The sequence below is a fragment of the Falco punctatus genome (genome assembly GCF_963210335.1).
Source record: "Falco punctatus genome assembly, chromosome: 3".
Classification (NCBI taxonomy): domain Eukaryota; kingdom Metazoa; phylum Chordata; class Aves; order Falconiformes; family Falconidae; genus Falco; species Falco punctatus.
The window spans coordinates 40902393-40924616 of NC_137582.1; the positions used below are offsets into that span (position 1 = coordinate 40902393).

Here is a 22224-nt window from a genome sequence, read left to right on the forward strand (position 1 = left end):
TCACAGCTTGGAGGCTCTGAATGACTTCTGTTCATCACTCTAGGGAATCTCTGGAATAACAGAAGACTGACCCTAAGTTCAATGACAGGCATGTGTCCAAATCAGCAGATCAGTTTTGCCATCTTCAGTCACCTGTTTAAAGTTCTGATGCTTAGAAGACTCCAGGTTTCAATGTGCTGTCCAGGATATAGTGACATGAGCCCACAGAAAAGTTGTAAACCTGCAACAAGACTTTCAGTTTCATAAGCCTAAACCAACCATGTAATGCACTGTGGAAAAATGTGTTATGGTTTTACCTTGAAAACAAAAATATAACAGTTTTCATTAGAAAAAAAAATAGAATAAAAAAACAATAAACAATTTTGATAGAATAAGCCAGTAAAACCTTGACTATTTTCCACTACTATGCCACACGTACTAAACGAACTGGGTGAGGCATTGCATGTTACATCTGAGATTTTTAATCAGTCATTTTAAAAAAAATATTAAAGATATATATGATTTTATTTTTTAAAAGATACATTTCTAAACTAGAAACTGAGGATACTGCTATGGCAGAGGACAGCAAAATGACTACACTTAAAATGGATTTGGCACTACCCACAAATACACAGGTTAGCTGTGTTCTCCCTTTGCTCCTACTACTGCTTATATCTTACTGTGACCTGGATTATAAGGCAGATGAAACAAGATTGTGCATCAGGCCAGGGATGTGATTGTAACATCTGTATGCTACTGATGAACAAAGAGCAATTCTTGTTGAATCTGGTTACACTAGAATTGAATATTGCTGACATTGAATCACATATTGTACTTGTATTGTCCATCCTCATGTCCCCCTCTGCTCAAGCATCTACTCGTCAGTAGCCTGACCCAATCGATCCATAATTCAGCATATAACTACCTCATTTTACCTTGATTCTTTTTCTGACATAGTGCGCTGCCATCTTCCCAAACATGCAGCAACACAATTAATGGTGACATTTCTCAACTGTCCTTTTTGTAGCCACAGGCTTTGGTCAGCTGTTGGGCTATCAAATCATTGCAGTGTTTCAGCTACTAGCAGTTTTCTGCTGCTTTTTTCTTACAAAACTGAAGCCTCTTCTATCTGGATTGTGTATTTCCCTTATCTTCTTGAGGTTTTCTTCTTCTGCCTTTTGGAGAACTTTAGAAATAGCTTAGATCTTATCACGCAGTTTGGAGCTCAGTACTGTCAGATATATACAGATGTATACTATACATCTTGGCCCCATTTTTAAAAGCAAAAATATGTAGCTACATTTAAACTTGTAATTGCATATGTATAACTATTTTGCTTTGGATGCTAAATCTTGACCCATTTTCATCTCTGGTCAACACACATATGTCAAGATGATTTTTTCTTAGCCAGCTATACTTAATATAGTTCTCATTACTGGGTGAGAATTTCAGTCACCAATTCTGACAGATCCATCTTTGTTCTTTTCTGAACAAGAAACAACCCCAGAATGCATGTATTGATATCATATTGCACAAAATCAAGATGTTTTGAATGAATTTAAAATGGAAAGACTGAGCCCATTTGCTAGGGCAAAGGGTACTGAGAGAGAATTTATTAGATTCACTTGGTAGGTGGGCTACCTGGTCCTATTTTCAAGGAGTTCTATGAGGAAACTGTTCTTTCTAAGTGGTTATTTCACAACAGCCAAGGTTTTACTCTTGAAACTGGACTGCATAATAGAGATTATTTTCTTCTGTTACTTCTCCTATTTCTTTCAAATTACCTAGCTCTATTTCCCCTTTTTGCTTTAGTTTGTGGAGACCATAAGCATCATCTATAATGACTATGCTGCTTTCACTAACTAATAAAACATTCCACTGAACTCAGGTTCATCAGCTTTGTTGCCCCAAAGTTGATAACTGGTTTAAATCAGTTCAATATAAGTGCCATAAGCACACTGATGGCTTTGTGCAATTGCACGTTAGGTTTTCTGTTCTGTCATTAAAGAAATGCAGAAACAAAGTGTGTGTATACACTGAACGCTTCATCAGGTCTGATCTGCTTCTTGTGTTGTTTCCAACAATATATATTTTAATTTAGCCTGAATACAGAAGTAAACAAAGCCACAGTTCACCATGTTTGCAAGAACGCTATTAATATCCAAGCTAATATTTACAATCCTCACACAATCCATGTAATAAATTTCTACTAACATTATAAACACAAAAAAGGGGTCCAGTGTAAATATTTAAACCCCAGAGATCCTTATCCAGCCTAGGCTAATGTATATGGAGGTGGCAGCTGCAAAGACCATTTCAACTCTTTTAGTCAGTTTCTGCCACAGGCAAGGTATGATCTAGCTAGCACTCACGGAGAAGTCTTAGAGCTTTTTCCATCATCTGATGTCTCAGTTACTACAACCCAGTTGAAAGGCTTGCAACATTTTCAGACTTCCTGCTTGTATATCCAAGACTGTTTTAAACACATACATCTTACAAATCTTTCTAACACATGCCTAATTTTTAGGCAGCTCTTAGTTGCATTTTCATTTTTCATTGCAAGTTATTTTCAGCTGGAGTGACTGATTATCTTGGCATAGTTTTAACAATATTTTTAGGGAAACAATTATTTTTCGAATGGCTTATGACTCTCAATAAACAGAATGAGTCATATTAACGGATGTGGTATCGCCTGTTACCAGATGTAAGCATACTGCTATCTTGTGACTTCCTATGCAACCTAATTGATTGGCATAAGGCCGTCATCCTTTTTGTAGCTCTATTTAAGTAGTGCAATCACTATGGCCGCTCCAAACACACAATTGGAAATTTAATGCAGTGGACAAAGCTGACTTTGTTGTAAAAGGGTAAATCATTTCAGAGGGTCTAAGAGAGTTATGAACCACATTTTAATGGAGTATTTACTGCTGTGGGGATCTTTGAAATGTCCTAATAGGAAATAAAGTAAATTGGCTACTGTCATGGATGCAAAAATACCGCAAAAGGTCAATCCAGTTGGACTGTTTATAAAAAAATGGTATGAACATACAAATAAATTTGTTTTCTTCCCAAAGAGGAAGAGAAAGTGTAGAAGCAGTAATGGCCAAGAATACTCCTTTCCTTACTCCCTGCCTGCCTCCCCCTCCTTCCTGCCTTCTGCCTGTCTCCCTCTCCCTTGGCCTTCCAGCTCTTCTTCCCCCACTTTCCTTCCACCCTTTCTTCCCTGACATAAGATTTCAGCTATTTTTTCTTAACATTGTAGAAATATCTGGAGTTATTAATATAAATTGGGGTTGCTTGTGAACTTGCGGAAGACAGAAACTTAATTCCCTTCTAGATTTGTGCAATTCACATGTCATTCCATGGAGTTTCTAAATAAATGAAAAAGATTATTCACAGTTATTTCAGTAAACTATTTTATCTAAAAATCCAGTGTCAATTCAGTGACAGTGACTACTAGCATGCACTGTAACAGGACCTGCTAGTTTTTCTACGAACTAAACAGTGACTGTTGGCAAAATCTACAGAGTTTTAATAAATATTCATTAAATAATTAATCAATCTTAATACGTGTTTTTTCCCATTATACGCATTCCCATAAATTCTACAGTTTTTTATAATGGCAAATATAACGACTAACAAGATTGGAAACATCAACTCCTTTGTCTTACGATAAAGCATAACTGAAGCTTTTCTGAAGTTGTTTCCACGTCATATTTCATCCAGATTAATGCATACATATATTTTGACATATGTTCCTGTATGTTCTTATATCAAACTGAGCACATTTGTAAAGAAGACCACATAAAATATGTTGATTAGTACTTTTAATTCCTGAGTATAAACACAGAATCTCTCTAAGACTCAATATAATATATTCAGGAAAATCATACAAGCTGGTTAGACCTAAGAGGAAGAGAAATTCAGAATGGCTCATACTTGTTTAGCACTGAATATAGAATATTAGAAAAAAATCAACTATTTGTTAAGTACTAAGACAATTACAGGATTGAGGAATGAGTCTTCGTTGCTTTAGTCTCTTTAGTTTTGAAATCAAAGGGACACATTTTCCTTTTAAGGCATCCTGATATACCTTTTTGGGTTGCTGAAATTGCAAAAATACAGCGGACAAAGCTTTTATGTACCAAACATTCGAGAATCCTGTGCTAGGAAAGGAGTGCATGGATGCCATCCCTGTTTCCCAGGGCAGTTGCAAAGTGTGCTCTTGGTGTTCAACCAGTAACTCAAAGACTGGTGCAGTGTATTACTGGAACAATTTTGACATTCTTCTAATACACATCAGAAATCACAGCCAAGAAGAAATGAAGGGTTTTTAATTTGTTTGAAAGATATATACTGGTTTGACAAGAATAGATGAGGTAATTCACAATTATTTGTATTGAAGTAGTTCTGTCAAATTGTTGAAATTCTTTAAATTACATACTAATGCCTTAAATGTACTAGATAATATTCTTCACACTGTCATCCCATTGGAAGTCAGCTATATCCATAGTTATCAGAATTTTCACTAAGTAAAAATAAATATCTATCCAAGAAGCAAAGGTGTAACGCATTGTTTGCAATGTGACATTAACATTTATCATTTAATTTTAAAAAGTAATTTTTAAAAGTGATAATGAAATTATATAGGGAAAAAAAAAGCCCTTTCATGAAAGCCACACATTCATTGCAAAGATAGCACAGTGCAAACACTAAGCTTGAACTTAATACAGTTTTTATCTTTAGATATATAGTCTACATTATCTTAGCTACATTAATTTTGCTTCTTGTTTTGAAATCTAGTGCAGTATCTCTGTGCCAGTGAACATAAATGGAGTCATGGAGTCATCAGGTAGAGAAAATGTTGAAGAAAAATCAACAAATTATCCAGGGTATATTCAACTGGATGTATTTGGACAGTATTTCTGTTTAAAATCTTCTAATTGTGAACCTACCAAATGATTTCACCTTTCACAGTGCTGAGTACCTGTTTTGACATTATCCAGGAACTATGCATATGCTTTGTCATCTTCAGTTTATAATGAATCTCATTAAAGCATAACTTGCCTTCAAGAAAGAAAACACTTAAATAGTCTTTTATAGTTTCTCAACTACTCTTTACTCTCCCTTCCTCACAGTACCACCATATGAAGATGCCATCTAAAAGTCTCTTCTCCTACCTTTCTATTAATACTTTTAAATTTACTTTTAATTTTTTTTTAACTAATCTCAGCTCTGTACCACTAGATGTGATATCTAAAATCTGTACTTTGACTTTACCACTGCTAGTCCTTCACACTTTCTTCAGTCTGTGAAAGGTATTTTCACCAAAATACCTTTGCATTTATCTTTTTTTTTTTTTTTTAACTCATTCTCCTTGCTTTCCCTGCTGCTTTTGATTCTGTAATACCATCTCATCTTTTTTCTCTGATACAGTGCACTTTGCTATACTTTTCTGCTTTTCTCTGTATATATTATGAACCAGCTTACGGACACTATGAACCACACGACTTATGGAGCACTGCTGCTTCCTCTGCAAACTCCCTCTGACTTGTATTGCTTCTGCAACAGAAAAATAAACTTTCAAGGGTAGCATTCCTAATCCTTTAGTGCGAGTATTAGAAACTGAATTCTTAAAAATGGATAAATGATTGATGGACAGAGTATTTAAGCACTAATTCCCACTCATTTGATCAGGGCCTATTTTCAATGTACCACTTAATGACTTTTAAATGTTAAATAATACTTTAAAAGTTTACATGACCAAGTCTACTAAAGATGCTGCAAAGTTTATTTCCACACTGTATGTAGCCTAGGCACTCCTCTGACTAACACAGTTGCATCCTGGAGGTCTTCGTTCATCATATTCATCACTTCTTTTCTTTGCTTTTTCCTTAAGAGGGGTATCTAGGAATTAGGGACCTAAATATCCTTGAAGCATGGGTCCCAGTGATTCTCATCTCACATGCTGGATTTCTAAATCCCTACCCCTGAAGGGATATGAAAAAAAAAATGCAATCTAACCATCAGGAAAAGAGAAAGGGAGACGTCTTTGGAAGACTGCTAGTCTATGAGTAGTCAAAAGCATGACTTCACTCTCAGGGCAACAGAAAGGGTTACAATGAATTCATTAGTCCCATTAAATGTTCTGATATTAAGTCCTAATGTATACCTGGAATTCTTCAGAGTACTGTTGTTTGTGTAGCTGCCTGTTTTAATATTCACAGAATATAAAGCCTACAAATTGCTAATTTTGAAATGGTAAGAACAAGCAGGAACACATCGCAAGAGGCTGTTAGGGTTTTGGAGAAGAAGATGAAAGAATAGTTTGGTTTGCTCAGTCTGAAAAAATCAAAGCTACAAAGGGCTACCATTGTCTTCTTCAAAGTAAATCAGAGACAGATACGATGGTGAAGGAATAATAGCTTAAAACAGAAAACAATATTAACCAAGAGAAAATGGTGATTCCTAGATCATGAATAAATTTTGTTTGGAAATTGCAGAAACATTGCTAACTACAAAAGCAGCAAGGTACTGGAGAAGCCTTTTAGCAGAAGCAATAAAAGCAAGAAACTTAACTGGCTTTAAGGTAAAATTTGTTCACCTGATGAATGACATGGTGTGACCACTCAGGTTATAAGATGACCAGATTTAGTGAAAATCCCTTTTTAGAAACCATTCATTTTGAACTTTCCCCACAAAAAATGTTATAGTGATTTGAAGTTCTGATTTTGAGGAAATTAGGTTTTCTGGCTGAGAACAATTGTTCAATATCCACAAAATTCCAATCATCTCCATATTAATGAACCACTGCACTGTGTTGTCTAGTTATCTGCTGTAACAATTCTGTGAATGAAACATATTTCATGCTTCAAGCTCTGTACAGCAGCACTGGAAAATCCACAAAATCTATCAAGACCACTTTCTCGGGTTCCATACTCTTTAAAAATAATCTTGTTGTGATGTAAAGCTTCAACTATCACTTAGACTATTTTTGTGCATGCATCTACTTTCTATTTACTGAGATAGAGACTTCATATCCAAAAAGACAGATAAACAGAATTATGTAGTGAGGCTAGACAACTTCTGTAGGGAGAAATGTCCAAGTTGTTTGATTGTTGCAAGGTCAGAAAGCTGTTATCTGTCTGCCTCCTTGAGTCAGTAAGCTATCCAGTCATGAACAGAGCTATCATGGCTGAGTTACAACACTTGGTGGGTTTCAGCAGGCTGGGGAAAGATAAACTTCAGAATCAGAAACTCTGTCCTTGTCAAATACCAATTTAGGAGAATTTACTAGATTTTTTTTAATCCAAAAATATAGTTAGATAACACTGTATATAAATTTAGAATAAGTATTTTGTTCTAAATATTTTGGTGCTGTCCAGATTCTATACGATCAGGGTGATAGAAAAGCTTCGAGATGTGCCTCTTTGAACCACAAACCAAATCCCTTGTTTGAAAATCAGTAAGGCTCATAGATTTTGAAACAAGAAGATGAAAGGACCCAGAACTTAAATTTGTGATACTGCTTGAAGTATGTCACAGACTCATAGAATGTTTTGGGTTGGAAGGGACCATAAAGATCATCTAGTTCCAACCCCCCTGCCATGGGCAGGGACACCTTCTACTAGACCAGGTTGCTCAAAGCCCCATTCAGCCTGGCCTTGAGCACTTCCAAGGATGGGGCATCCACAGCTTCTCTGGGCAAACTGTTCCAGTGCCTCATAACCCTCATAGTGAACAATTTCTTCCTTACAGCTAATCTAAATCTACCCTTTGGCAGTTTAAAGCCATTACTTCTTGTCCTATCACTACATGCCCTTGCAAAAAGCCCCTCTCCAGCTTTCTTGTAGGCTTCCTTTAGGTACCGGAAGGCTGGCTGCAATAAGGTCCCCACAGAGCCTTCTCTTCTCCAGGCTGAACAACCCAAATACTGTCAAGCTGTATTCATAGGAGAGGTGTTCCATCTCTCTGATCATTTTGTGACCCACTGCTGGACTCTCTTCAACAGGTCCATGTCTTTTTTATGTTGGGTGCTCCAGAACTGAACGCACTGCTGCAGCTGGGGTCTCACATGAGCAGAGTACAGGGGGAGAATCAGCTCCCTTGACCTGCAGGTCACAAGTGTTTTGATGCAGCCCAGGATTCTGTTGGCTTTCTGGGCTGCAAGCACACGTTGCTGGGCCATGTTGAGCTTTTTGTACTCTGTAACCCCTAAGTCCTTCTCCTCAGGGCTGCTCTCAATCCATTCTCCACTCAGCCTGTATTGACACTGAGGGTTGCCCCATTCCAGGTGCAGGACCTTGCACTTGGCCTTGTAGTAATAAAATGTAGAAATTAACGTAGAAAGGTTATCTTAATGCTGGGGGGGTTGTATTTGGAAAATGAAAAGAAAGAAGTTGGGGGAAAAAAGATTATTCCTTACTCTTTGTAATATTTTCCCCCTTAAGGGAAAAACTGCAGTCAATTTTGGCAGAGTTGGGATTTCTGCCTCTTCCAGATGCCCAGACACCCTGGTCCGGTGCAGCCACCAGAAGCCTCAAAGCACAGGGAGACCCATCCCAGGGCGCCAGATGCATACTGTACACTTATGAAGATTCACTTCACTAATAAATGTTCCAAAAATGAGAACTGCCATATAAAAAGTAGTGGGCTGTGATCAATACCTTCAGTATATGAGTCAATTTCCCCAGATTGCACTATTAGGTATTTTAGTACATGTGATAAGACAATTTGGTTGATACGTGCTAGCACAAATAAACGTTCTGTATCAAAATGCTGGCCACAGTAACTGCTCAGCATCAGAGAACTGTGTAGTCTGACTTTCAGTCTAATGCAGATGGGGCCAAGGAGTCATTTGAGAATTAGTTTAAATGAACTGAGCAATTTTGTGGCACTTCAAAAATAAAGCGCAGAAAACAAAGCATGATTTATATTTCAAAGAGAAAGCACATGCAACCCTCCCACTGCCCCATGTTGCATTAGGTATTGATCACAGACCACTACTTTTTGTATAGCAATTCTAATTTTTGAAACATTTATTAGTGAAGTGAATCTTCATAAGTAGACAGTATTCCTCTTTGGTGATGTTTAGATTTTCCATTAAAAGCAATTAGTTCATTGCAAATAGGTAAACAAGTACCCTCCAGTGACTACCTAACAAAACTGAAACTACTCTAAGATATTGTATTAGAAAAAATCTTCTGGTACGGAAGGTACATTTGCAGTCCGAAATGAAAATGGATGGGGTTGGATTAGATGTATTAAAAAAAGAAAGCTTCAAGGATAACTTTATGAATATTGATGCTCCTCCCACACTGAGCAATGCATCCCTACCTCTTTTAAATAAGCATGTCTACATGGAGCAAGCCACCAGATGACGCAACTGGTGGCTTCACACGTCACAAGAACTGACTGATATAAGCACCAGATAAGGATTCAAATAGTCATATCTTTGTGTTCTTTATATATGTGTTGCTTCAGAGAGAAATCACCTGCAAACTTCTTGAATGGTAAGCGTAATATAGTTTTCCTGTAGCTCAGACTCTGTCGCTGAAATTTTTGTTGGGCCTATTTTTCTTTTGCTTTTAGGGAGATTTCTGTGTTAAAAATACAAGGTAGAATATTTGGAATTCATATCTAAATGTAAATTTGGCATAATTACAGCTAATTGAATAACTGTATGATACATATCTTAGTGAATTTTAATAAAATCTACTTTTTTCAAGCAGGAAAATAGAAAGTAATATACAAATAATATGTCAACCTTCCATGTTCAGTATGACTTTACATTTCTTACAAACTAGTTTTTCTTTTGGCCACCAGACAACATTTATTTTCCCCAGCAGATCTATATATAAAAACATTTGAAGTATTGCACCTACCTTATTGGTAGATGTTAACTATATTTCTCAGTAATGTTTATAAAAATGAAATATTTGGTTATAAATGCTTAGACTAAAATGGACTGTTATTACTGAGGGTCTCATTCACAATTTTTTATCTCCTAAATATAAAATATAAAATATACTTCAAACAAATAACCTGTATCTGTTCCATTTAATAAGCATACAAAACTTAACCTTAGTCAATGAAACACAGTGTCTGAATGAATTTTATATGACCACCATCCTTCAGTTAGGACAGGAATGTCCAGGACTTGGGGAAATCAAGTAAAGAGTCAGTAAAAGACTAGCTAAAACATACTATACTGTGCTTGAAGTAATTCCATCACGATATTTTGGCCTTTTTCTTCTTTCCTGAATTATCTGTGTTTAAACTGACTAATTTAAAAATAAACTATATATTTCTGTATTTTATGAATTCAGGTATGTAGACAGCATTTTTACTCAATTATATATGTAACCATTTCAACATAAAGTTTTCTTTCATTTTAAATAAAATATATCTAGTTCATTTGCACTATAGAACATACATTTTAATAATTCTAATTTTGAATGTCTTTTTTTTTTTCCTAACCTGATAGAAACAGTTCAATATACTGAAATTTCTGCTTCACAATTCCAGTGCAATTGCATGGGCAATTCATTGAGAAGAAATAAAACTGATATAGACATCTTGCAAAATAAATTATTGATATTTGAAAGAAGTGTAAACCTGAGTTGTAATCTGACATAGACAAGAGGAACTGCATTCTATTTTGAAAAATTGACATTTTGTTGCAGTTATACCAGTCTGTGATGATCCATAGAAAGCATTTAATGAAGACTTCTGGTGTTGACCACTTCTGCAATATAGATTCAATTATTTATTCCCAGTTACTTATACAAGAGATTCAGGTTAACCTGAAAGGTAGGATCCATGTCTCTCTCTAGATGTCAGAAATGATGGAAATGCTTGTACGTAGAAGAATTAGACGGTTAAGTGAATCCTCTGAGTTCAAGAAATGAAAGTATAGTCTGCATAAGCTAAAGAGAAGACAAATGTTGGCTGGATAATATGTACAATAAGGAAATAACGTCAGGGAAAGAGAAGAAAGATAGTTAAGCTGCCTTGAAATATAAACAGAGAAGCTAAGGGAGAAATACAGGCACGAGAGGGGATAGTAGAAAGGCTAGAGATACAGTCATAAAAATAAGTTTGAAATGACGCTGTGAAGACAGTTGGAAATAATGCACACTATTATCTCCTCCACCCTTCATTTTCTGTGCTTGCAAACTGGTGACAGGGGAAACATCCATGTTCTTTTCCATCAGTGGTTCCCCAAAACAACTATGACAATGAAAAAGTTTGAGCACTGCTTTAGCAGTGAGATGCACATAGCACTCTTTGAGGAAAACAGTATCAGGTCCCCTCATGAAAATGCTGACATGCATTTTTCCACTATTTTACCTATTTTTGTCATATTAACATCTATTTCATTTTCCTCTGTTGATTTGGGTTCCCTGCACCACTCCCCCTCCAAGCTGAGACTTTTCTATTTCATTCTTATTTCAAGCACTTTCCGGCCCAAATCATCTTAGATATAAGAGTTATTTTCTACAATCATGACTAAGTATGGGAAGATTCACACTCTGCTAGTAATTTGTAACATCTCTCCATTGCTATCTTAATCCCTTAATGATGACATTTCTTTTGGAAAACATCTTTATATCTAGAAAAAGTATATCAGACATCCTACACAATAGGAAAACTCCAAGATGGTAAGCTCAAAATTTACTGTGTGTTTTCATCAGGAAATAATGGACGCATGGAAACATTCAACAGAATGATAAAGCAAGCAGTTAATGCAGTTGTAATAAGGAAGTATTCCTACTTATTTTGCTTTTATGTTAACTGTATATGGTCAAGGCCATTATATTCCTAGAGTGTTATGAATTACTAGGACACATTCTGACATTTTCCTTCCTATGGTCATTTTTAAGACCTTCCACCTATAAAGACGTTTGCCAATAACAGGTCAATATCAATAATCACCAGTGAGACTAGACTGTAACTCCAAAAGAACAAAAGCCATCGAAGGCTCTTTCCAGCTTTTCAGAGAAGAGAGTGTAGGAGTTGTGCGTCCAGGATGTCTTTACAGAGGACAGATTTTGCTGGATAGAGTGTCCAGAAGAGAGAATGGTTTTCTAAGCAGGCAGACCAACGAATAAAAATTACTGTTGCAGTGAGGGTGTTGTTCCCTGACAGGCATGGCAGCATATAGACTGTGTAGGAGAAATCTGTGGATCCATGTTAGGACAGCAATGGCAACGCAGAATACACAGCTGATGAGGAAAGACCCAGTAGCACTAAGAAATAATGCCTTCTGAATGTATTACCAGTCAGCAAGAAAGTGCCTGAATTAGACTGCAGGTAGGATCTAGGAGTGTCTTGCTTAAAGCAAAATCTTGCCTAATTCTTACATGTATAAATATCCCAAGGTGCCTGTATCTTCAGCCTGGTCTAGCTGATTGCAAGGGAATTAGATTAAATGTCCTTTAAAGGTCCCTTCCAACCCGAACCATGCAATGGTTCTATGTATTTCATTACTAAGATTGTCCAGATTTTTAGAGTTGGTACAGCTGGAGGTATAACTTCACAATATCCAGAACTGAAATAAACTTGTCCATAATAAGCAGTGTAATGCATATATACTATGCCTCAGTCTGATTGGACTTTATGGACCAGAAAGTCTCTGAAGCCTGATAATTCAGCTTTTCCTAAATTCCGTAGTTACGGGAAGCCCAGGATTGAGGTGAGGTCCCTGCTTCACAGATGGTTGCTGGGTTTGGTCAGTGGTAGCTGATTGTAAAACCACAAAACCAGTCCTGGAGGCAGGCACAAGAAGGTAAGTTTTCCAGTGTGGAAGGGAACCAGACTTCAGAACTTTGATCCTGACAGTCTCTGGCTGTACATTGGCACAGCTTCAACAGAAGGAGAGAGCATCACTACCAGAAAGCAAGCTGCCATTTGGTGGCCATGATTGCTCTTATTAAGAAGTAGACAGATTATGTTTTAGCCTCTTTAATTTGAAGAAGGCATATAATGCCTGGCATGTAAGAGGCCCTCTGCTTGTTTAAAAGATAGTTGGCAAGACATGGTTTTGCTCCCAGATTCACAGAAGCACTACTGTCTGGAATGGGTACCTAAGTCACCCCTTCCCTGTACACACTCCACTCTGAAGCATCCAACTCTCACAGGGACAGGGATTGCATTCAGTTTTGCTACCATACACTTAAACCTTTTCTAGATCCAGTTTGTATACTTAAAACCTTTTGTTGGAGTTAACTTGAAGCCAATAGTCACTGCTGATAATTGCTGGGATGTACTGAGAACCTTGGGAAGTATCCTTACAAAGAGTGTTCTCATGGAGTGTCATCTTCCTGGCTTATTACAATTGATATTAACCATAACATCAATTTAAAGTACTTTCAAAGCATAACTTGTACTCTATGGGCATCTATTTAAATTTCTTCTTGTACAAAGCATTAAAAGTAGGACTCAAAATCTGTAAGATATTTCATATCTGATAATCATTAGAAAAAAACAGACTGCAGTGTAGTGGACTGAATTATTGTTAAGTACTCTTTTGTTTTGTTTTTTTTTTAAATAAGGCATGTAATAAATCTGTCAATAACTTAAATCCTTCTGTTGAGCATAGCAGCATGTTCCTCGCTACAGCAAAATCTCAAGAAGAAAAAAAGCAATGAAAAATCCATTAGACATAAGTGTAAAATGTAAGTTAAATTCACTCTGCTGGTTTAAAAAGACAGTAGCATTTTTCTCCATGGCAAGTACAACATGTTTCTGAAAACTTGTAGGAGACACTACATGCTTGCTCGTTTAGGCAGTAGCTTGGATTAATTTTTGGATGACTGTAATCAATATCTGAAATAGTATGATGAATTCATCTGGCTTACTGTATTAAGCTGACAATACAAAATCCTCAGTATAACTTTACACATCATAATTTGTATAATACTTCCTAAATAAATCACTTCCAAACCAAAAAACACACAGTCCATCCTTTTCATTACTGGTATTTGCTTGAATTTACAGTTCCTAGGCCTTCAAAATTAACAAAATTGCAGTACTGTGTTACTAAGGCTGCAAGACAGGAATGGTGCATATTTATGTTATATACAATTTAATCATTAAACAAACATATTTTTAATGAAATGCTGCTTTATGATTACCTTTAGTGAATTTTGCTTGTACTAATGGATTCACTATTCTACCATTAGCAAGATCATGTTTGAAATAAAATGGTATAAAAGTGTTTTAATCCACTCTTGGGAAAAACAGCTGCAAGAAAGGTTACACTGATTACTTATGTGAATTAGTTCCTTATGTCAAATCATTATGCAGAAATAAAAGCTGTGGTCAGCCCACTTAAAATTCCATTTGATTCCTCCTGGGAATGGAAAACCTTTGTATTATTTGTCATGCTCTGAACATTCTTCTGAACATTTAATAGAAGACTGAAAACTAAGAGAAATTTTAAAAGAAGGGGGCAGTATTATCTGATTGAAGAAAATAAGTAAAACCATGGCTGTTTGAGGATCATGACTTCTGTTGTTTCATAGCATTACTCTGACTGCAATTTAGGGGATATTAAGAAAAAAATGGATGACAGATTTACTAGTGCTTACTAATGATTCAGCAATACCTCCATTTCCCAGTAATGATTCTTGCAGAAAATAGCATTTATTTTCTTTATATGATATCTAGACTGTTATTTGTTGAGCTTAATTTCTCACAATGAGTACTATGAGCAACAGAAAAGTTAAGGTCATACAGAGAATTCAAAGGGACCTCACCATGGGAAGGTGAACAATCTCATTGAGGCTGCTCCTAGTCGAAGTACAAGGTAAAGGCTTTAGAAATACAAGGGCTCCTCCTGTGACTTAATCCCAAATCACATAAATAGAATCTCTGCAGGCACTAATGACTATCTTGAGTGCAGCTTTCTTGCTATAGCATAAATGACCGTGTTTCTTTTGGTCACGATTAATGATGACATAACACTAAAATGTACTGCTGTTGAATATATGCAATATCTATGGGCTATGGCAGAATGTGGGCTGAAGAAACTTTTTTTGTTCCATTTGTTAATGTTGCCTGATAAATGATAGGACCAAAGCTCTACATCAAGCACTTAAAACCACCCAGTTAGTCTTAGGACTATTTAGTCTTATGATCTTAAGACTACTTAATTAAGGTTGTGTACCTTAAGCAACTTACTATAAATGATTCTGGAGTTAAAAGCTCCACGATCAAAACAACAAACACACCATTTGTAGAGAGAAGTCTGGTGTTACACATGCCAGTGAAACTCTGAAGGAATCAGCAAGTGTAAAGGTACAAATACCAGTGGTAAGTGCATTTAGGAAAGTTCTTCAACAAGGTCCTTCCTCAGTCTCTTAACGAAAATAAACTGTCTAAGACAGGCAGGAAGGTTTTTCTGAATCTGGGTTAAGGGTTTAAAAAAAAAATGGAATAGGAATAAACTTTCTCAGGGCAAGGACCCCTTAAAGCCAGTGTTGGGATCAACGGTGCAAAGACATTCTGGTGATACGGAAGGCATTATTGAATTTTTCAGAATGACCAAAAACGTAGATGGTTGTGGGAGATCCCACAAGGTTTGGTGATACAGTAATGAAACGTCAGATGAAATTAAATGCTGATAAATGCTAGGTGGGTACACAGAGGAAATATAACCCTAATTATCCTCATACCAGTGAGGATAGCACAAGTGCTATTTTTTTATACTATCTCCACTTAGAAAAGGGATTGTGGTGTTTCTCAGGGAACTTAGCCCAGTGGCATTCAAAAAAATCGAATGCCTTTGTGAGCACTTAGGTGAGGAATGAAGAAAAAATTGAATAAACAGTTGGTACTATTGCTCGAATATACCTTGACTTCAGCCTGTAGGTCTTGCCATCCCATTTCAAAAGGAACATGGAAATGATGCAGAGTAGCAGGATGAGGTTGTTCAGAGATACAAAATGGCATCCCTAAGAAGAAAAACCATACGAATGAAGCCTGATTAGTGAGCAAATAGCTGGCAGAAATTTGCGAAATCATGAGCATTAACAAGGTTTTTAAAAAAATAGAGAACAACTCTCCATTTCTCAAAATAAAAACACTAGGGAGCAGCAAGGGAAGCTAGTGGTAAAAGAAAGCATTTTTCACAAACACATAATGAAATTACGGCACTTAGTGCCACAGAATGTTGCGGCACGGACAGCATAAAAGAGTTCAAAACGAATCCGTGGAGAGTTGCCGATGACGGCTGTGAACAGGCTGCGCTGGCCGGACACCTGGCTGCGGCACCCCCGAAGCTGCCGCTGCCATAAACCGTGAGGGCGCCGGCAGCTGCCACCCGTGAGCCCCCGCCGCTCCGCCCGAGCCCTGCCCGACCGCCGGTAGGGCTCGTCCTATCGCCTTAAGTAAACCGTTAGTTCTCAGAATTACACCTGTGGAATTCCGTTTGAGAAGAATGACTCAGTTAAAGTCGCTTTCGCAATTAACCCATCGAAACGCTTCGAGCTGCTCCCTTTCTGTACTCCTCCCATCGCTTTCCTGCGCTGCTCCAAACTCGCTGGTAAAAAAATCGTACAAGAAAATGTTGTGACTATAAAGGAAATACCGAAAAGGAAACTCGACTAACCGTGTTAAAGCCGGGAGGCGGGTGCAGGCCGCCCCCTCGGCCCCGCAGACGGCGGCAGCGGCGCTGCCCGGCCGCCCCGGCCCCTCTCCGCGCGGGCTGCGCCGAGAGCCCGGCTTCGCTCCTCCGGCTGCGCTCTGCCTTTATTTACTTTCATATTTGCACATTGTGCTCTCCGCCCTGCAGCTCTGCACGTACAGATGCGCGCACCTCCAGGGACCTCCGTCACTGCCACATACCCCCTAAAACCCAGCGGTGGCCGTTAACTCCGTCAGCGGTGGCCGCCGCGGCTTCCCACCCGGCTGCGGGGGCGGCCGCCCAGCGCCCACCCAGCGCGGGTCCAGGCGGCGGCCCCTGCGGGGGACCGCCCGGACCTGCCCGTCGGCGGGGTGCCCGCCGCGGCGGAGCGCAGCTCTGCCTGCCGGGGTCCGCGGCGGGAGCGCACCCGCCCGCTTTCCCCGCCTCCTGCCGCCGCTTCGCGGGGTAGCCGGGCGCGGCCTCGGCACGGGCCGTCACTCGGTCTCTCGCCTCGCAGGTCTCCGGAGCGGGCGGGGCGGGCGCTGCTCGGAGCCGGGCGGGTGGGCGCCATGAAGCGCTCGCTGCTGCGGCTCTGCCAGTCACGGGAGAAGGCGGCCGCCTCCAGCTCCTACCAGGGCGTCGTCTGCGAGGCGGATGCCGCCTCCGTCGCCTCGCAGGATGTCTTCAAGGTGCGTGCGGCGGGGCGCGGAGCGGGTGGCGGGTGTGAGTGAGGGGGCAGCCGCGGGGCAGCCCAGCTGCCCGAAACACCGAGGCCGGCGTGGGACGAGACGTTGCCCACGGCTGGCAGGCGCTGAGAGGGCGCTGGGACGCGGAGGGTGAAGGTGGAGGGTGCGGAGGGTGAAGGTGGAGGGTGCGGTGGGTGGGGGCGAGGTCGGGATTGGAGGCAGCTGTGCGGGCTTGGCACTGTTTGTGTCCCGGACACCCTTTGCTCCAGGAGACCCTTTCCCCTCACTCGTCAAGGGAGCCGTGAGGGAAGAGCTGAGGGGTGGGAGAGGGGCTGGGAGCCTCCCTGGCCATGGGGTGTGAAGGCACAGGACAGTGCGGCGTTGTGTGGCCAAGTCCGAGCCGGGGCGAGTGGGGATGCGGGAGGGGAGCTGGCGAAGGAGGACGCAGGGTCGCAGGGGTGGGTGGTGGGTAGCAGGCAGCTGCCGTGGGCTCACATCCCCCCCGGGCATGGCTCCCCAGAAAAGGTCCCACTCTTAGAGGGAGGTCCAGAAGTTATGATGAGAATCAGCAGACCGTCTAGCAAAAACGTCTGGAAGGTTTAGAAGCGCTGGGACTGTAATGAAGGCAAAGGGAACCAGCAGCACCAACCTACAAATGCGAAATTGCTGCCAGGAAGGATCTAACACCTTCTCTTTTGCACAGAGAACAGAACAAGAAGCTGTGCATGTGTATTGCAGCTAGGGAGACCCAGACCAAGTGTCAGGGAAGCCTTTTCTAAGAGTAAGACATATCAAACGAAGGAAGAGGTTGCTTATAGGGTGAATGACTTGGGTAACTTAGGAGATTTGTAAGAGCAGGCTAAAAGAATTTGGCAAAGTATGTGAATGAGGTTAAAGACCTCTTGAGGTCATTTCCAGCCTTGTTTTCTGTGTGCTAGCTATAGTCCTGAGCAGCACCTCTTCAGCATAGTACAGCTTGTCACTGTGGTGGGTGATCTGCCACCGGAGCTGTTCAGGTGAAGGGCAAAGCAGCTGCTTGTTGTTTAAAATAACTTGCTTTGCTGTTTTGAACCAACCAACCAAAGTACTGAGAAGACCCAACTGATTTCTTCCTTTCCCATTTTATTAATGAAACACTGCATTATTGGCTGAAAAATCATATTTTTGACAGAAATTATCATCATGCCACATTTGGTCTTACTGATGAAAAATTCCAATGTAATGAGTGGTAAAATGTGGTCTAAATCAATAGAAAGATTTAAAATTCATTAAAATTAAAATAAGTTAGAATATTAGAAGGAATAGAAGATACTGGGCGTTGTAATAAGGTTTTCTTAAATAGCTTTTTGATGTGTATAAAATGTATAGATATTTGTGTATGTAATTGACCTCTTATTTTTGTGACAGTTGAAAGTTAAGTACCCTTTCCACAATGGAAATTACCTTTTTCTGATTGCACTTTTGAAGCAGATGTTACTCCTGTACTGGCCCCAGTCTTCTAAATCTTTAAACGCATTTGCAACGTTATTGACAGAAGTAACCTCTTTGAGGTCAGTGTGGCTAAGCTGAAGTTAAGTTAAACACGTGCTTAAGAGTATGAATGGTCTGCCGGTAATGTGTATTTCCTTCTTGACAGCAACAATAGTTGAGTCGTTGTGGCTCAGGCGATCCTGGAGAGCAAAGTTTTCCTTTTCTTTTGCAGCTGAGAAGGAACAGTGATTTTAAGAGGATTTGCATTTTTTTACCCTTTGCTTGCTTACACATCATTGGGAAAGTTTGCATTATTTTTGATATGCATTTTTCTTTTCTTTTTTTTTTTTTAATGTTGTGGAATTGTTCTTCTTTTTTATTCCCTGTTAACTTTTTAATAACTTGGTTTTAAATTATTGCCCCTTCTACTGCAATCATTTTTGTCTATCACTTTTCTTCATATACAACTATGGATTTTGAAACACTCTTAACAAAAATATTTGGAGAACATCATAAAGTATCAGCAATGTTGCCATAGTGGGCTTCAGTTGCAAAGCACAGTACCAGGGAGGTATCAAGGTATAAGTGGGCTGAGCTGTCAGAGGGGGTTTTATTGTACTGTGCTATGAAGATGCTGGGTTGTTTCAGTCTGAGATAGTAGCCTATGGGATGCTTTTAGGATACTGATTAAATTAAAGAATTTATTGGTTGCTCTGACATAAAGAACATCACAGAAACCCAACAGCTGAACTTGAGAGCATAGGGCATAATACCATTCTCTGTAGAAAGATCTAGAAAAGGCATTTGTCTAGATTCTTATTTTTTCCTCTCTGTTGAATGTATCTGGCATGGCCAAAGCTGTAGAGGGTATAAAACAGTAAGTGATGAATTTGCTTTTTTGAGATTTTCCATGGTGGAGGGAGGATCTTGGATGTACAACAGAAGACAAAATAATGTATTCAAGATAATTTCCATTTTTGTTAATTCTGCACTGTTTCTCATCTGGGTCTGATTTTACAACCAATTAAATCGATCTGAGTTTGACTGTTAACTCAATTTGATCAGGATTTGTGTACTTCTGTATGCAACGAAACAGTTGGGAGAGAATTATTGAGTGGTAACATGCCCACAGTAACACATTATAGCATTGCTAACATTTTGCCTATTAAGAGAATGAGAAAATAAAAAAAATTTGTGTCCAAAATAGGTGATTTCAGATGGAAGCGCCTGTAGGCTAAGGAGCTTCATTAAGAAGAATCGTTCTGGGCTTACCAAAGTGGATGAATTAAATGCCACCCCACTGCATCACGCTGCGGAAGGAGGTCAAATAGAATTAATGCAGCTGATCATAGACGATTCTTCCTGTGAAGGTAAGACACATTTTATGAAATATCTTATTTAATAGAATAAAAATGTTCAATAATCTAAATGTTTGTTACTCAACTGAAGCAGAACTGGTATTTGTTATCTACATTTACAGTTTTAAATAGAATTCAGACTGTCTGCCACAGTTTGCAGTGTCTCAGGTGTGGTTTGGGTTGCCCTCTTTGTTAGGACTGTTTTCTCTCTAATGCAGTGAATCAATATATCTTATTTTGTTGGGACTCAGGTTTACAGTCCTCAGAAATAAAAAAGAAAACTTCAGTGAAGTACAAGTAGGCTGACTTTTTGTCTTCCTTATTTATGTTATGTGTCTTTTGTTACATTTCTAATACAGGAAATTTAAAAAAGAGAATTAATTTGGCTTCTTATGCTTGTCATTGAAGATGTCATTGTAACAATGTATAACTTAATTAGTAGCGGGGAAGAGTAAACATTTGATGAGATAGGCCATCTAAAAAAGTTTAGGGAAGAAGTGGTACATAGGAGAATATGGGGGCCTTCAATGATGGAAAAACTTTCTGTGTAAAGTGTTGTTTAGTAGCTATTAGTAAGCGTTGTGAACTACATAGTACTCCACTGATAGACTGTGAGCTACTGAGCAAACATACAATAGCCCTGAAAAGCTCATTTTTTCACCCAGTGATGGCCAATCTAATTTTAGACTACTCTGGCTGAAATTTATTTTTCTTTTCAGTATATAACTTTTGTCTTGATTCTTTAGAATATTTGTTTAAGTTTATTTGAAATTTTGAATCTCAGAATATATGTGTACAATAGACCATTTTTATCACTGGGCATGAATGGATTGACTTCTGTGTTCTCAAGTGAATCAGAATAGATAGGGTCTTTGATCTTACAATTTACAAGCACTTATTCAGTATCTCTTATTTTAGTTATTCACATGCACTTGTTTTGTGCATCCTCTAAAGCAATAGCCGCAAAGTTGAGTAAGATAGGAAAGAGAAGAGACAAGGAAAGAGAAATCAAGTAACCCTTGGTGGGAGAAAAATAATGTGCAAGAAACAGATGTTTCACTCCTCCCATCTCTCTAACTAATACTGCGTATTCAGCACAATATTTGATCAAGATAAGACAATGCACTGTGTGACATGGAATCTTTCCTTTTTTTTCTTCAAAGAAATGCAGTAGCACAGACCTAAACCTCCATTGAGGACACTTTTTTTTTTTTTTTTTCCCAGTACAATCAGAACATGTGATGATTTTGCTTTGGTTTTGTTTTTGTTTTCTCTCTTTGGGCCTAGTACTAAATGTGATGGATTCTTCTGGAAATACCCCACTGCACTGGGCCACAAAGAAAAACCAGGTTGAAAGTGTTAGTTTGCTTCTTAGCAGGGGAGCCAATCCAAACATTCTGAACTCCAATATGATGGCACCTTTGCACATGGCAGTGCAGTCCCTGCATAATGAAATTGTTAAGGTAAGTCTAAAGTCCTCAGAAATCTACAGACTTAATAAGTAGCTCAACAGCAGCTGCGTGCGGAATGCCAAGACCTTGTTTATACATGCTGTATCTCCCCTGTGTGCTTTGTTTAGAGAGTAGGTTGTGTAACATAGGATGCTTATAGAAATGTTTGTGTCTTCTTAGCACAGCAAGTCAAAAATAACCTACTGATTTATATAAATACTGATATTTATGTAATGATAGTAGTTGTTACATTTCATGGAGAATTCTTTTAGTTTCTGAATTTTAAAAGTTCAGAATGTTCTTTTTCAAAAGAAAAAAAGGCTCTTTTAACACTAAAATTTCATGTAGGCACGTGTCATTTCAAATGTTTATGTTATGATTTTATTTTTTTTTAAATTGTATAGGGAGTCATAGAAGTATCAACATTTTCTAGTTTCATATGGCATTTTTTTAATGAAAACCAGATTAAAATTAGTCAGAAAACACAGTTCTTAAAACCAAGATTTTAATAATAATTTGAATAATAGCAGAACTAAAGCTGCAATTAAAAATCACAAAAATATATTGTGAAGAAATTACTAAGGTGTCCATTTTGAACCTTGTAAAATAGCAACAGCACTGAGATTTTAAGCACCATAATTTTTTCATCA

The 22224-nt window shown here is 38.6% G+C and overlaps 1 protein-coding gene across 1 annotated transcript in view; it reads left to right on the forward strand.

The window, feature by feature from the left end:
• TRPA1 (transient receptor potential cation channel subfamily A member 1) overlaps positions 1-22224 on the forward strand; it is a 72639-nt gene that overhangs the window by 18359 nt on the left and 32056 nt on the right. Inside the window, exons 1-3 of the mRNA XM_080378503.1 lie at positions 1-17298; positions 19973-20135; positions 21411-21586. The exon at positions 1-17298 is cut by the window's left edge and continues 18359 nt beyond it. Of these exons, the coding sequence (XP_080234629.1) occupies positions 17179-17298; positions 19973-20135; positions 21411-21586 (459 nt within the window). The 5' untranslated portion in view covers positions 1-17178. The remainder of the gene's footprint in view (positions 17299-19972; positions 20136-21410; positions 21587-22224) is intronic.